The sequence below is a fragment of the Xenopus laevis genome, chromosome 5L (genome assembly GCF_017654675.1).
Source record: "Xenopus laevis strain J_2021 chromosome 5L, Xenopus_laevis_v10.1, whole genome shotgun sequence".
NCBI classification, from domain to species: Eukaryota; Metazoa; Chordata; class Amphibia; order Anura; family Pipidae; genus Xenopus; species Xenopus laevis.
Window position 1 is genome coordinate 76,904,219 of NC_054379.1, and position 16,410 is coordinate 76,920,628.

General features: G+C 36.6%; 2 protein-coding genes across 5 annotated transcripts in view; one reads left to right on the plus strand and one right to left on the minus strand.

Annotated features, from left to right (window-relative positions):
* Positions 1 to 16,410, plus strand: part of cep85l.L (centrosomal protein 85kDa-like L homeolog) — a 136,885-nt gene that overhangs the window by 66,919 nt on the left and 53,556 nt on the right. The gene's annotated exons all lie outside the window — the stretch shown is intronic.
* On the minus strand, positions 3,657 to 15,730 carry pln.L (phospholamban L homeolog). Of its 2 annotated transcripts, none has more exons than XR_001935761.2 (2): positions 15,609 to 15,730; positions 3,657 to 5,236 (listed from the first exon to the last, which is right to left on the minus strand). XR_001935761.2 is itself a non-coding variant. In XM_018263260.2 (2 exons), the coding sequence occupies exon 2, from the start codon at positions 10,608 to 10,610 to the stop codon at positions 10,452 to 10,454; it is 159 nt and encodes a 52-aa protein (XP_018118749.1). In that variant the 5' UTR covers positions 10,611 to 10,727; positions 15,609 to 15,727; the 3' UTR covers positions 10,112 to 10,451. The 2 variants fall into 2 exon arrangements, 1 of the variants encoding a protein (XP_018118749.1); XM_018263260.2 differs by lacking the exon at positions 3,657 to 5,236 and adding an exon at positions 10,112 to 10,727 and having other exon boundaries at positions 15,609 to 15,727.

Sequence of the window (16,410 nt, forward strand, 5' to 3'; positions counted from 1 at the left end):
TAAAGTGAAATATAATTTGCGCTTATACACAGAAGAAAAGCTAATTTCAACGTGGTAATTCTTTTCCCAAAACCACTTTTTGTTGAATAAGTTTTAAACCCAATTTTTAGTTAATTTTACCTGAAATATGTTTTAATCAAAGCTTCACCTTTAAATGACTGGATCCTGTTTTTAAAGGGGACCTGTCACCCTAAGAAATAATTCCAAATCCTATGGTATAATGTTAGTCAAGCAAAATAACATTTACTTACACTATATAAATTATATCTTGTTTCTTTGAGTTTTGGAATTCACAATCATAGAAAGCAGGCAGCAGCCATTTTTTAGACACTGCATTTTTTCAAAATCTTGTTTATATGTCAGAATGGAAGACCTGATGCACATGCCATTAGGGTTGTCACCTGTCCAGATTTCACCGGACAGCCTGGTTTTTGGAAGAGCTGCCTGGGTGAAAAGTGCCTGTATGGATTTACAAATTAGGAAAATGAATGACATGGCGTTCAGCCAATCGCTGATTGCCAAGTCATCAGTTGCACTCCCTACGTCCCCCCAACCCCTAGTGTCATCCGTTCTGCCCCCAACATCACCACCCCACCCCCGTTGTCACCCAGGGGGCAGGCACTATGATTGGCAGCTGAGATTTTTAAATTTGTTTGGTATGGATATTTTAAAGGAAAAAATAATGTATGTTTCATGTTCAATTTGAAAAGGACTTTTATTATACAGCTGTTTATGTCTGGATGACAGGTCTGCATTAATCAGATCAAAAATCTTTATAGCCTATCCTTTTTGAGGTTAAAAAAGTATATAGCCAAACACATATAAATCTCTAAAATGAGTAACCTACCTATTGTGCTGATAACTTATGGTACTTCATTGGTTACAGAACTTCCTAATCACTTTCTTACATGCATACAATACGGAAACTGGAAATTCCACAATTTTTTGGTTTATTGTTTGTTGTTTTAAAGAATATAGAACAGTGACCACTTTCAGTTGACACATTATCCCACTATTTTTCAGAACAGTTAATAGAAGAGGCTGTTTCAAATGGGAAGTACTGTTCAGATTTCAGATTTACATTATATGTAGTTGTATATTTACAAATATTCATCTTAACAGAACAGCATTATGGTGGGCGCATATTCTTTCTAAAAAAAATGTTTGTTCTAGATGCTCCTTAGCCAAAGCAAGTCAATAACATACTGCCACCTTGTGGTTAAACTCTAAGTTGCAACTGATAAGTTTTATGCCAAAGGTTAGATAAAAGGTTCCTGAACTGTGGCAGTGGCTTCTCCGTTCCCTTTCGGGGCTTAATGGACTAGGAAGAAGGATCAACCCAAGGATGACACTGGGGTATATTTTTGTTTGCTTATGGGGATACTGCAATTTTATTACAACAAAATTTTAAATATTTATAAAAAGCAACAGGCGCTTAGGTGAGACCAGCCAAATATTTATATTAGTAATATTTAATATTAGTATTGTAAAATGGGTATGAGACCCATTATCCAGAATGCTCGGGACCTGGGTTCTTCCCGATAAGTGGTCTTTCCGTCATTTGGATCGCTATACATTAAGTCTACAAAAAAAATAATAATTGAAACATTAAATAAACCCACTAGGAGTGTTTTTATTCAAATAAAGATTATGATATCTTAGTTGGAATCCGGTACAAGGTACTGTTTTTATTATTACAGGGGAAAAGGAAATCATTTTTAAAAATTAGAATTATTCGAGTCTATGAGAGAGCTTTCTGGAAAACGGGTTTCTGAATAATGGATCCCATACCTGTATATGTATTGATTATAATGTAGAAAAGGTGGATCTATGTTCTAGACAGTGCTGTTAGATGAATGTACTGTGCACCAGGCTTTTTATTTACATCACATAGATGCACATTCAGGCTTTCCTGTAATGTAGGGGTTACCAGAAAGATTACATATTTGTTATTAATAATCATGCATATGTATCTGGTTATACAACTCCTCAGGGTCTGTGAAGTACCTCTAGCCCCCCCCAAAAAAATATTTTTGCTTTATTTTTCTACTTATGCTCTGTTTAAATAGAGGCAATACATTTAAACGCTTAACTGATTAGATGTTGTTTCTAGAGTTTACAATTTCTTCCCCCGCCGGAGTAAAGTATAAACAAAACGGTCTTGCAAATATACTGATGTTCAGTCAGCAGCCAGGAACATTATAAATTTAGGATTCCAAAAGAATTCCCAGCTATCTCCAAAACCGTAATAAGAGTACAAGCAAGAGTGCTCATGTCAGAGGCAATATGTGATCAACTACAAAGAACGGAGATAATGTAGGAATCCATGTTGTAGTGGTCACTAAATGAAATAATAATTAAAAAAGGTAAATAAAAAGGCATTCAGTTGTTGTTGCATGTTAATTTTTTTAAATATATTCCAAACTTTCTAGCTAGACAGGGATTTTTGTTCTGGTTTTGAACTGAACTGATCACATGTTATTATTGGGTCTGTATCAGTGGGGGTGGAGGCAACTCTAAATGAACACTGAAAGCACTAAAATATTTTTTAGCCTTTAGCGTTGATTCATCTTTTCATGGGGACAGACCTTTTATAAACACTAGAGCAAATTACACATGCTTTGCCAAATGATGAAAACACCGAAGGCTCTGACTCATGTAGGGTTGCCTCCTTTTGCAACGGTGGAGACCGGGCAGGGGGCGGGGCCGTGACCTCAGGGGGGTGAGGGCCCTGACGTAGCTGGGAGTGTCTGCTCTGTCAGGGGGCGGGGCTATGATGCGTGTCAATCAAGGGACATGGGCAGCCCTTCAAAATACCAGGCTGTCCGGGTCAAAACCGGACAGATGACAACCCTTGACTGATGTGCATATCTCCCAACATTTTGAAATAAAAAGAGGGACAAAAAAGTTGCCACGTGTAGTGTGGTGAATTTTATTTGCAAAATCAGATGGCACACAGGACTACAGGAATTCTTCCAATTTTTTTATTATAAAACGGATTGCAAATGCAACGTTTCGTTGCATGCTTGACAAAGGGGATTTTTATTCCCCGAAACGTTGCATTTGCAATCCGTTTTATAATAAAAAATTTGGAAGAATTCCAGATTTTGCTGATTTGTATCCTGTTGTGAGGTGGCCGAGCCTCTACCTTGTGCACCAGGCGTCTCTTATCTTCTACAGGGTGTGTGTGGTCCTGCACTGTTTTGAACCTTGTGAATTTTATTTGACCACAACCGTTTTTGTGGCCACACCCCGTAATTACCATGTTTATTTTACAAAATTTTGCATGTTCTAAAAGTTATTACAGTTTTGCTAATGAAGGTGGATTGCCCTTTTAGCTCTGAGTCTAAATTTTCCCAAGGGACCTGTTATCTTATATTGTTACAATTACTTATTTGCTTATCTAGATACAATTGAATTGTTGTGGCTGTTCTGGGCTCTCTGCCAAAAGCCAATTAAGTTAGAAACTTTGTTTCTTTTTCTGGCTGTTCTGGCTGTTCAGTGCAGAGAAAAACTGGACTTTCCAGTACAAATTGACTGTCCCTCTAAAAACGGGACAGTTGGGATGTATGCATGTGTGTGAGAAATCACAGCATTTTGAAAGTAGTAGACTTTATAGTGGATATCTATATACATATTCAGTGCACAATGTAGGGTACATACAAAAGATTTTTATTTACAGGAACAGTGCGTTTGCAAAACAGAAGATCCACTGGTCTGTCCCAGTCTCTGTATCATTCCGTCTGTAACCATGATTGATTTTTCTTGACTACCAAAAATCTACGCATTTTTATTTAAAAGTGTACATTACTTAGTAATAATGGCAAGGATAATCCACAACTGCCATTGCTGGGCATTTAGATAAAATGAAGAATCCTCCTCGAGACCAATAAATAATGCAGTTGCTGTGTGCATTCCTTTACATAAAATTGAATAATACCTTGGAAAAAAAACCTTGTGTAAAAGTGCTTAAAGACTCATTTTACAGGTAACTGGGTGCGAGGCTAAAGTGATTGTGGTATGCAACAGAGCTGGTGTACAACTGCAGTAAATTATCACTGAAACGTGTCTTGAAGAAGCTGTATTTAGGACAATTAGACTTGGATTTGTATCAAGCAAAGGGGCATTTTTTTATCATTTGTGCATATGCTGCCATGGCTACTTCTCAAGAGGACAATATGCCGGCTACAGGTTTAATGGAATATTCTACAATTTACTACCAATTCTACTGGACAGGACTTCTAATATACTTTTGGTTCCATGACCTGTTTAAAAGCAATTGGCGTGTGCCTTTCTATGGTCATGAAACCAAGTGACTTCCAATATTCTAATTTCACATAATTCGATATATGCAGGTATGGGATCCATTATCCGGAAACCCATTATTCAGAAAGCTCTGAATTACAGAAATGGTGCCTCCCACAATCTCCATTTTATCCAAATAATCAAGGTTTTTCTCTGTAATAATAAAACAGTACCTTGTACTTGATCCAAACTAAGATATAATTAATCCTTATTAGAAGCTAAACCAACCTATTGGGTTTATTTAATGTTTACATGATTTTATAGTAGACTATAAAGATCCAAATTACAGAAAGGTCCATTACTGATTCCATACCTGTACCATATATACTTTTAGAGATCGTTATGCATGATCCCTAAAAGATTCTTATTATATATATAATAGCAATCTGTGCTAGTAGTAAATATATTTTATGTCCTAGCACACTATTCATAATAGCATCTGGCAAGTGGATCCCATACTGTTTTAGATGATACAAGACAGAATATATATGTATATATGAGTATACAGCATAAGATTATCCTAAATATGTATTGCTTCAAGAAGTCCAGCAAATGTGTTAAAAGTAACTAGTTGCTTTGTGAAAACCATTTTCCTCTTTCAATCACTTGAAATTATGTACATCTCTCTCAAGTTAGTGTGTGATAAAAGCAAGTTGTATTCAGAATGGAAAATGTAGTATTTATGTCCCATGAGGGATAAAGGAATTGCAGTTCTTTCCATTTGTCATTATTATCTCTGGAGTTGTTCTTTTTCCAAGAACAGTATAGAGGACGGATCTTACAAGAGCTTTACCAAAATGAACAATAGCAGGAGCATCATCACAATCAGCAAGAAATTGAGCATGAGGTTGAGGCCTCTATTGTTGGCAAGATCCATGTCTGTTGTGCTGTGTAGTGTAGTCCTGCTTTGGCTTTTCTTCTTTTCTTCAGCCTATGAGAAAAATATATTTAATGGAAATGTATATGGTCTGAAAGAACAGCCATGTAAACCATTCCAATAGTGAAAAATACAACCCCAGTTGCCATAGACACATCCCTTTCCAGGACCTTGCACCACTTTTTAGTCCTAGCAGCCTGGCGTACGCTCTACACCCCCCCCCCTGCCCTACTCCGGATAGGAATTTTCCAAGGTGCCACCTTCCAGTCCTAGCAGTCTGGCATATGCTCTATGCCCCTCTGCCCTACTTCAGATAGGGATTTTTCTGGTCCCTGCTTCAGGATGTTTCCACCGACCCTAAACTGTCACTTCTGCCCTATCTTGGCTTAGCCAAGGCCCCTAGGCCACTACTCCTCATTGGGGTCTGGGCTACCCATGCTAGCTACCACCCTATCTAGCTGAAGTACCTAGTACTTCTTACTAGAGACCCTCACCTGATCCTGCCGATGTCCAGGAGAAGAATAACCCAATCTGGGATATGTCCTCCCTTTTTATACCTGGTGCACTCTAGTGGCTGGGGTGTAAACTACAACTAAACTTACATTGCTTTAGCACTATTACCACCCAATGGCCATTCTAACACATTACAATTATTCACATTTCTTTATAACCACAGATTTATAACATTAATTTCACATCACTCTCACACATTCCAGTACAGTAACATTCACACCAATTGTGTACCCCTTACATATATGTCCTTGATTTGTGTGTAAGCACAGAGCTAAAAGGATATACTTTATAATGGCAGTGTTTCAATATTGCATTATACAGTGGTACATACTACAAGACATTTACATTTCATAAAAAAGCTTTATTTATATAAATCAGTGTTTTAAATATGGTGGAGTTATTATTCAATTATTTGAGGGGTAGTTTCCATTTAGAGGAGAAGGAAATATATAATCACCACCATACATACATACTTATAGTTACACAAGGCACTGAGATTTAGGATAAAAAAAACTTTTTTAAAGTTAGAAATCACTTATTCTTTACCTTGCACATTTTTCCTCTTGATAACTTAAATGCTTTTAAAATCTCATGTTTCCATTATTCTCCCTGTGATAACAGCAGTAATCCTCGTGTTCTTACAATGGTGGTTGAAGCTATTTCTGTATATGCACAAATTTGCCTTATGTTTGCTTTAAGGAACTTTTTTTCCCTTCATAGATTCTCTAGTGTGATCATATAAAAAGTGAAAGATTAGTGTGCCACATGTGATCACACACCTGTTCAGAAAATTCTTGGCCTGACTGTTTTAGTCTCTGTTTAACATACCCCCATGTTTTAACAAAAACAGTTGTGCTTTCTCTTTGTGTTGGGGAATGGAGCAAGGAATTAAATTTGCCTGTTTAGCAAGGATAAACCAGGGGCCCACCATTACTTGGCGTGACAAGAAAGCATGCCAGCGAAGTTCAAAAAAGGGAATTTTTACTGCTTTCCAAGCCTGTATATGGCTTCCTTAATCAGTTACCATGGCAGTAAACACAATATTTTTGTGAAGTGAACTTTTAAACTGGCACATTTTCTTAATCGTTATGACAGAGAGAAATCCTGCCTAATCTTAATAAGGCCATAATGGTTGGACTTGTTAACTGAAATGTAAACAAAATGACCATACTCTGATTTATGTCTGTAATTTGTTAAATGGAGAGAGACCACCTTTTTTGATCATTCTGTATTCCACATGCCATATATACTGAAAATAGCCCATACTACAGGAGACCTGCTGCTTGAGAGGGAATGGTTACACAGGGTTTACAAAACTGGTTTTAGGGTCCAAGTTATGGGTATAGGTTTTACCCAGTGGTGTTAAAGATAGTGTTTAGGTTTTACTGAGACAGGAGAGTTAGGGTTTTCCCAGAGGGGATTTAGAGTTCATATTATGAGCCAGATTCAATTCACTGAGAAAAAAGTTCAAGATTCAATTTGGGATGCAATTTGAGTCAGAAATAATAAATATTCTAGATATAATAGATTTAAGATATAAAATATGATATCCATTGCTTGCTGCTCACCAGATCAATGAGTTTATAGAAGCTTTAAAACAGTCATTAATGTTAGACAAGTAAAATAGATGGTGGTGTCAAGAACTGATTCAGAGAGTATATTAGGATTATTCTTAGTTTCGTTTAATAAGTGAAGTAAATGTCATACCTGAAATGTAATTTTACACCATGAAAAAAACACATAATTTACACTAGACTACAAAACATTACACCTGATTAATAGGGCTAATATCTGTGCTACCATTCAACTCAGAAAAACTCAAACACCCTCAGTATTAAAGGTCTAGGCTGTTTGATTCTGATTGGCATTTCACCATTATTATTACTGTAGTGAGCTGTAAAGTGTTCTGCAATCCTCTGCTATTTATATTGAAAGCATAAGTGTCCCCTACTGTGTGTAATAATGATAATTGAGATCTCCATGGAGAGACACAGTTAAAGAAGTAAAAGGTCAATATAACTTCTAATATCTTTATCAAGGGGGTGATTGCTTTCATTATAATACCGACAGTTTATATATATATATATATTTTTTTTTTATCTACTTAATATAGCACCACCATTTTCACACGTCTAACATTTCTGTTGCATTCACACATACTATTGACAATTCTATCAGGAGCCAATTAACGTGCCTGCATATTTTTGGAGGGAGGGGGAGGAAGTACCCAGAAAACAACACAAACAAGAGGGGTCACATACACACTCAGCTAGGGAGCTCAGATAGTGCCCTGGCTGGAATTGAACCTGAGATTACCCCGCAGCAGTGCTAAACATTATCTTACTGTTTAGTTTATCTAAAACTTGGTGGAAAGAAAGGCCAGGTATATCGCTTCTTGACAGTTCCCAAACATTCCACAGCTGGAGTATTCTAAACTTGGATTAAAGGACAAGAAAAGCCCCAAACCTACACTTTGCCTAACAGTAGTCCGCTTATCGCTATATTGTATTCCCTGAAATCTGTCTGCCTGTGTGTGACATACTCTGCTGTGCTGTGTTATCCAAGGAGAAGAGGAGGCATATGGATTTAAGGGTATGTCTTAATATGACAACTTTTTTCATATATGAGTGATAAGTGATATTCCTGCAGTGAGCACCAACCATTTGGTTTTTTGGTGTGCTAGCACAATTAAAGTGGACATGATTTTGTGGTAACATGGGTGTGGTTTAAAGTAGGTGTGGTTTAAAACAGGGAGTGGTTAACACTGGCTTCCATTATCGGCCCTCCACTATGTAGGCCAGAAAAATTTCAGCCCTCGGTACCAAAGAAGTTGGGCAGCACTGGTCTAGGTCATAGTCCTGATGGCATCACTCATTGGAATGACATCCTTCTAATCTGTGAAAGCTGCCAGTTCTTAGATTTTCAGGGACTATTGTGCAAAATATAGGCACTGGCTAAGAGATTTTAGTTTGCTTTTTATGCATTTTGTCAACATTTATGGTGAGACTTTCCTTGTGCTCTAAGAATTGTAAAATAACTGTAAAATTTGAATAGTTTTCCCCATGATTTATAAGAAAGTTCAATATACTAATGTATTATGTTGCAGAGTGACTGTTATATTTTGTTATGCAAGATTTTTAGGACCCTCTTACATAGTAGTGTAGCATACGTCACACGATAATGAATTGGTAAGTCAACCAATTTCATTGTAATGCACAAAAAACAGTTTAAGGGCAGTTTTGTAGTGACATCAGGAAGGTACACTTGTTGTGGTTACAGACCTTTGTTAGGATTTGTTATAACAGCTGTGCCAGTTTAAGATGATTTACATAGCATAGTGTTGACTTCAAATACTCCAGCACAAAATGAATTATGGCCTATTTGCATGAATGCTAGAATGGTCCAAATTACATATCATACTTAATAGTGCCATGACCTTTTAATATTGTTGTATACAGTACTTGGCTCAAAATAGATGCCCGTGTAGGAACGTTGCATCTAAAACTTGTCTTTAGTTTCATAATTAATGTTTTTTTGCAAATGTTCCAATAAAATAATTTTGTTGGTATAAAACAACTGAACAAAAGTGTAGAATGAAGCACAACAAGTCTGTGTAAGATGTCTCCAAAAGGGCAGTGCCTTTTCATGAATTGTCTGTGTTATTAGCAATAACAAATAATTTGTAGCCTTACAGAGCGTTTGTTTTTTGGATGAGGTCAGTGACCCCTATATGAAAGCTGGAAAGAGTAAACAGAAAAAGACAAATAATTAAGAAACTATAAACTATAAAAAATTAATAATAAAGACCAATTGCATAGTTTCTTAGAATTGGCCATTTTATAATATAATAAAGTTTATTTAAATGTGAACCACCCCTTTAATTTTACAGATTTATTGATGACATCACCACCAACACTAAAGCCGGACATACACTATAAGATCCACTCGTTTGGCGTCATTGACAAACAAGTGGATCTTTCCCGATATGCCCACCAACGCAGGGCTATATTCTGAATATTCGGCCCTACACGGATTACAACGAGGAGCAATAGGCTCCGACGAGTCGGTCGCCTGAAAAATTAAACCTTCCCGATCGATATCGTGGCCAGATATAGATTGGGAAGACCCGTCAGAAGTCCCATACATGGGCAGATAAGATGCCAAATTGGTCTAAAGGACCGATATCGGCAGCTTTAATCTGCCCGTGTATGGCCACAATAGAACCAAAGCCTTGCATCTTGTTGCACAAACAAAAAAACAGACAGCTTGCCTTTAGATGTGGCCTGTGGGACGGTGATATGTTGGATGTGTTTTGTTAAAATACCTACAATAAAATGCCTTAAATATAGTCTGTTAGATGTAAATTCTGTGGAAAGGTTTGCGCAACTCTGTGCTTAGAAAATTAATATTCAGTGGTGTGATCATGGTTTTATTTTAGTGTTCACACACCATGATGATGAACATTGTGAAGACAAAATACAAGTAACAGACAGCAGGGCTATTCATGTTTCCAGGATACCTGATAATGACAAGAGTATGCTATCTGTATAAATATATCTGGATATTCAGCTACTGTATATGCAATTTACGATTAGAAATAAAACACAGAAACAATCATATAGTACACTACATACACAATTGGAAGATTAGCCATTGTGCAAGCTTATAAATAGTGCCACATCTTTACAGTGGTGAGTGCCAATCCCTTCCAGTAGGCACATGTATAGTCTGTCCTTCTTGTACATAGTAGCAAGCCTCAGAGAAGCATGACAATTATACAGATGAGCAACAGGCATATAAGAATCAGAGAGAAGTTGACAAAAAGCTCCTGCAGGTTTTGCCGGGTCTGTGGGTTGACCTCAATGTTTGAGGCTCTCCTCATTGCCGAGCGGGTTATGTGCTGGACCTTCTCCATGGCTACACAAAAGGACAGAGAGGTGCAGGTGACAGATTATAGTGCAGTGCAGACAGAGAGAAAGCGGTGTCCGTGTCAGAGGAAAGAAATGGCCTTAATCTTCTCCCTCAATTTCAGCTAGGTAAGCAATAGAGTGAAGAGTTAGGACCTCAAAATGCAAGTAAATCATGCAAACTACTAAGCATCACTGCTCCATGCAAACTCCACACTTTATGGCCACTGCAGGAACCATAAAAATGTGCTATTTTAGGTTGTTAATATTTTTTTTATCTTTGTTATTTTTCAGACCATCTGGTTTCAGTAACTGAAATGTTCATGCAGCTTTGAATAATGTAAAATATATACATTAGCACATTAGAGAACATAAAAGCCCCTAAAGATCCTAAAAAAACAGGCATTTCTCAGAGAGTCAAAGTATATGTACATTTCACAAGCCTTCCAGCGATCTCGCTCTCTCACGGTCTATTACAGAGCTAATACCTACAGTATATAGAAGGATTCAAGTAACCAGTTAAACATTCAACAGAATTATTCCTGTAAAAACAGGAACACTTTCTTAAACAAGTTAACAATCATATTTGCTTTTATTTTAATAGCATAAAATGAGTGAACTCTAACTGTGGATTGGTTGCCATTCATGCCACATGCAATAATACACACATGTAATGTTACAGTAGAACCCCATTTTACATTTTTTAGGTGACCAGAAATAAAAATGTTGTAATATCAGGGAAATTCATTATATATGTTGTGGAACCTAAAAAAAAGTGTAAAATGAGGATTAACTTAAAATCAGGGTATGTAAAATTGAGGTTTCACTGTATTTAATAACAGACATATCGGCGCCTTATTTTTGTACTTTTCATATTTATTTTTCTACATGTTATTTTGCCTTAAGGTTAATATTTGGTTTTGAATTTGTCTTTTTGTAAGATACTGGTGCTTGATTTTACATTCCATATTAGGTTAAGAAAACTCAGTTGGTCTGAACTGTTAAACATTCCAGTTATGACTGGGGTTTTAACGGTAATAGTATGGAGAGATACAAACCAGAGGTATATAATGCTGTGTTTATAGATATGCAGTGGTCTGCACTATATATTAGCAGGCTGCTTGACACCATAGTGATAAACCTTCCTTATGTGGCTGACTGTACAGTGAAACTGAAGAGGAACAAAAACGATGATAATTCTAGCAGGCAACCGCAGTGTCTGTGGCCCCTTGCTTGGTACTAATGTGTCCTGTATGCTCCTGCATCAGAAACAGTACCAAGAGCTTTTTCAGGGACGTAGGATTTTTTAATGTGTAGAAAGGCTTAAAGAAAAAAGAAATCCTCCAGTGCATGTTGTACTAGGAAAGAGGATGAGTTTGCATCCTCTTAAGTATTTTAACATGGCAAACAAGGAATACAAAATCCGTAATGATTATTATTATTATTATTATTAATAATAATAATAAGAGAACCGTTTTGTTTCCAAAGCTTCCAGCTGAACCAGTGTAGAACCAAAACCTAAACAATTTAAACACCACACACAAAAACAAAATCAAGACTGGCTGATAAACTGTTCTACAGGGTTTGCTCTACAAATGTAATGCCCATCTTCATAAATAATTAATAGTCTAGTTATTCCATATGAACTATTTTGAGCCCTATTATATTACAGGCCTATACAAACATGTCCATGGAGAAAAACATCACTAGTCTTAGAGGACTACATCTAGGCCATGGGCCTCCTGCTGGACAGCCGTGGTGTGAAGGATACCAAAAGTAAATTGGTATCCCATTTTAATGGATGTTGTATTGGTGAGTTATGGAGTTGTTGTTGCCTTTTTTGATATGCAAAATCCTTGCCTGAGCAATGAGTCATTCAAAAGTTATTGCTTGGTAAAGCCAAGGAGGCATTTCAGCATTTCACTTGATCAAAAGAAGTTATTTTATTCATTCAGGTAAACAGGTTGTGGTTGATTCAGTTCACATGAATGAACACATATTTGTATTTCAGGGTTGCCAGGTCTAATTTTTAAAAACCAGCCCAAAACTAGCCAAGAGGCACTCAAAAGTAGCCCAAAAAATAGCACAATATGTGCAGTGAATAAAAGTCTAAAAATGAAATTATATGTGAAAATTTCATTCACCTGTCATCAGGGGAGTAACTACAAAGGTGGAGCAGGAGGTATCAGGGCTCCATAATGCCCTAATACATATACAATCTCATTAAATATTGGTAAAACAGTTCAACCTCTAAACATTTTGGTTTGCCCCCAAATTGTCTGAAAGGAAAGTCACCAGAAAACGGGAGAATGTGAGACTGGGGTAAAGAGTCCTAAATCTGGTAAATCCTGACTTCTACACAAGTCAGTCACATTGCATGCTGGGTATTGTAGTCTTATGTTAAACTTGGCAGTCGTCAAATTGTTAAACAAAAACTACATTACCCAACATGCATTAGGAGAATGAGGCTTTGACACATTAGGGCAAGAAAAAAAACTTTGCCTGTTTTCCAAAGTACAAACCAGCCAAAAAGTAGTCCAAATCCGTACCTTGGTTAGTCTGTACTTTCAAATCCCACCTGGGCTTTAAATTAGTAGCCCAATTTGGCTGGAAAACCACCAATCTGGCAACCCTGATGTATTTCATGCTGCTTACAGTGACCACAAAGTGTACCTGTTGTGCAACTGGGCTAAGAGTGTATGGAAGGAGATGGGCCCTGGGCTTATTGTACAAATTCAATAATATATATTTAGAATTTTTTTTTTTTCTAGCAAGCATTCTCACTTTTGTTATGGTTATTTGACCACTCATCAGAGCAACTGTTGGTATAAACAGTAAAATGTGTGAGCGAGACAAAAGATCATTGCCCATTTGAGTTGGTGTTTTAAAAAGATTGCAGTAGACCCACTTATAAAGCATGCTAATTATCAACAGTAGGTGGTAGATATAACCATATGATTGAAAATGCAATCAATTAGGGGTGGTTCAACTTTAAGTTAAATTTTAGTATGTTATAGAATGGATAATTCTAAGCAACTTTTCAATTGGCCTTCATTTTTAGTTATTGAATTATGTGACTCTATTCAAAAGCTATACATTTAAAGGTGAACAACCCCTTTAAACATTATTTCTGATAGTATACATGCAAATGCTTTTCTTCTTTTAATTCTTGTATTACACTGAATTTGTTCAATTCATTCAAAATTATTGAAGTACCTCATACAGGTGGTGGGTTAACCCTTTAATAAGATGGCATCATTAGATGAGTGGCTCAACTTGACAGAATACCCTGTATTGGTGCTGAATGCCTTCTATGGGTCTGTTTCACTTTCCACTATTTCTTTTTTAAATCTGGAAACTGTTCCAAGGAATTTCACAAGGCTGATGTAAGAATGCCCCTTCATAGTTTACTAAACATTATTGGGTATGCTAAAGATCATATTGGCTTTAGAAAAGGTCACCTATGGAGAAATTATTGAAAGTATTTGTGCTGTTTGTTGTGTGAGATAGCTTGTACTCTGAAATATGGCCCATATTCCCTTACTCCACCTGGCTCTTGAAATTATTGCTGGTAAACAAGAGGATTATGTTATTAGGTTTTAACTGCTGTTTGACCAAGAATTTCACAAACAACACACTCCCTTTAAAGTAAAATATTTCATGATTGTGGGTGCAAATAGTTCAGTCAACCTCTGTAGGTCTTTAGATTACCCAAAGTTGGCCTTACTTGTCATGTAAAAGCAACATTTGAATTATTTTATACTCGTAAGATGGGGCAGATTTATCAAAATGTGAGTTTAGATCTAAATAAATAAAAATTCACATACAGGTACTTCTATTCATTCCTATGGGATTTTTAGAATTGTATTTATCAATGGGTGAAAGTTAGAATTCACCATTTGAATACAGTTCTAAAGATGGGTTTAACCATTTGAGTATTGGGTAGAGTCCTGCTCTTTAACTTGAATCCCAGATACTCTGCCAGGCAACCAGGGAACATGTTGTACAATTATAAAATTGAGTAGTCCCCAAAATGTTGGAATGTGGGGGTCACTTTTTGTCCTTATGATACTGAAATACAAGCTATGGCACTCAGACATGCTTTTCAATTTGCTACATGCTACTAAAATATTTCCACCTGCTTTTTCTATTTGTGCTTTAATGCCTCAAATACAGTTCCTTCCAGTACTTTTGGCTTTGTTTTCAGACTAAATGCCTCTGAGAACCTCTCTCATTAACATCCTGACCTCCCCATGCTATCACAGAAATGCTTCCCAGCCTTAGAAATACATGACTATTTCCACTGTTTGTTTGCATTCAGCTGCCTTAAAATAATATGTCTGAAGCTCTAGGCATGGGGGGACTGGTGGGTTCCTGTTTGTATTTAAAATGCTGTATCTTTTTATAAAACTGTTCACCCGTATACTATATTTACTGGCTACACCAGGGACCTTCCATGATATTCTGCTTGCCCCCAACATTTATTGATCATTTTTTACGTCTTTATTTCAATCCCATAATTTCCTGAATGGGCAAATTATTTCTAGGTTTTGTCGTTTTGCCTGAAACACATTTGAGAAATGTATTCTGTTACTTACTATAAATAACAGTAATTTGTTATAATATATATACTTTACTTTATATACTGTTCTATAGATGTCAAAGAGCCCATCCAGAACACCCAAGAATTCTGGAAACTGCCTATTAAAAACTTTGTATAGTCCTCTTGGGACAGAGTTGTCTGTATGTCATTCAGCTAAATATTATATGGCATTCAGCTAAATATTATATGGCAAATAACCCTAAATGTTAAACTTTCTTAGCTTAAACTTTCAGTTCCTAATACTGCAAATCAAAATGTACCCATATAACTTTAATATAAATTAGATGACAAATTTTAGTAGAAGACTGAAATGAATGCATCAGGATAAAACTGCATAAATCCACATGCCATTGTACAAAGCTTAATAGTTAAAAAGTCATGTCTCATAGTGCAGATGGCTTACCTTATTGAAAGTTTATTAGTATATGGAGTTTTGCAGTGGGAAGTGTTCAGCAGCTTGCCTTGAGCTCAGTGGCAGGGCTGGGGCTGTCGCTCAGTTTATTGCAACAATTGAGGAGGTGTGGAATTGAGAGCGTGAGGGGTGGTTGGAAGAAGACTTGCATTGAGAGGCAGGGCTCCTGATATATGGAAAGTATTCTGCAGTTTCTTGTTAAGATTGGCTGTGGTTTCCTTCTTTAGAATTAAACAAGCATTCCTTTAGATTGTGATGAACTGATAAACCATAGTGCCTGCAAGTGCTCTTCCCATAAACAAATGGGCTTTTTCTTTTATGCCGAGTTCTAAGAATGCAATTCAACTATTGTTTACATTATTACTTGCTCTGGATAAATGTTTTAGAATAAAAACAGCACATAAGATAATACTAGCTGGAGAGGAAATGTTCAAATTATTTGGCACCACTGATAAATCTGCAGATAGTAATTTTCCTGTTGACATGGAGAGTTTTGTTTTTGTTACAGACTTCTGTGTCTGCTCTGCTACAAACGATAGAAGAATTGTTTCTTATAAAAAGCTGACTTTGCCGATACATGTATTGTCACAATTGTGTGAAAAAAGCTTTATTTTGCCAGGGAAAATATAATGTATTTCTTGCTAGCAGCCATTATTTATAAGCTGTGTATGGATATAGGGAGCAACAACTTAACCATTATTGTACCCCTGCTGTATTTATCCCAACATCCTCTGAATAGTGGCCGCTCCTTGGCAGTGTTTTATTGTCAGTCTAATTAGAAGTCTCACCCACC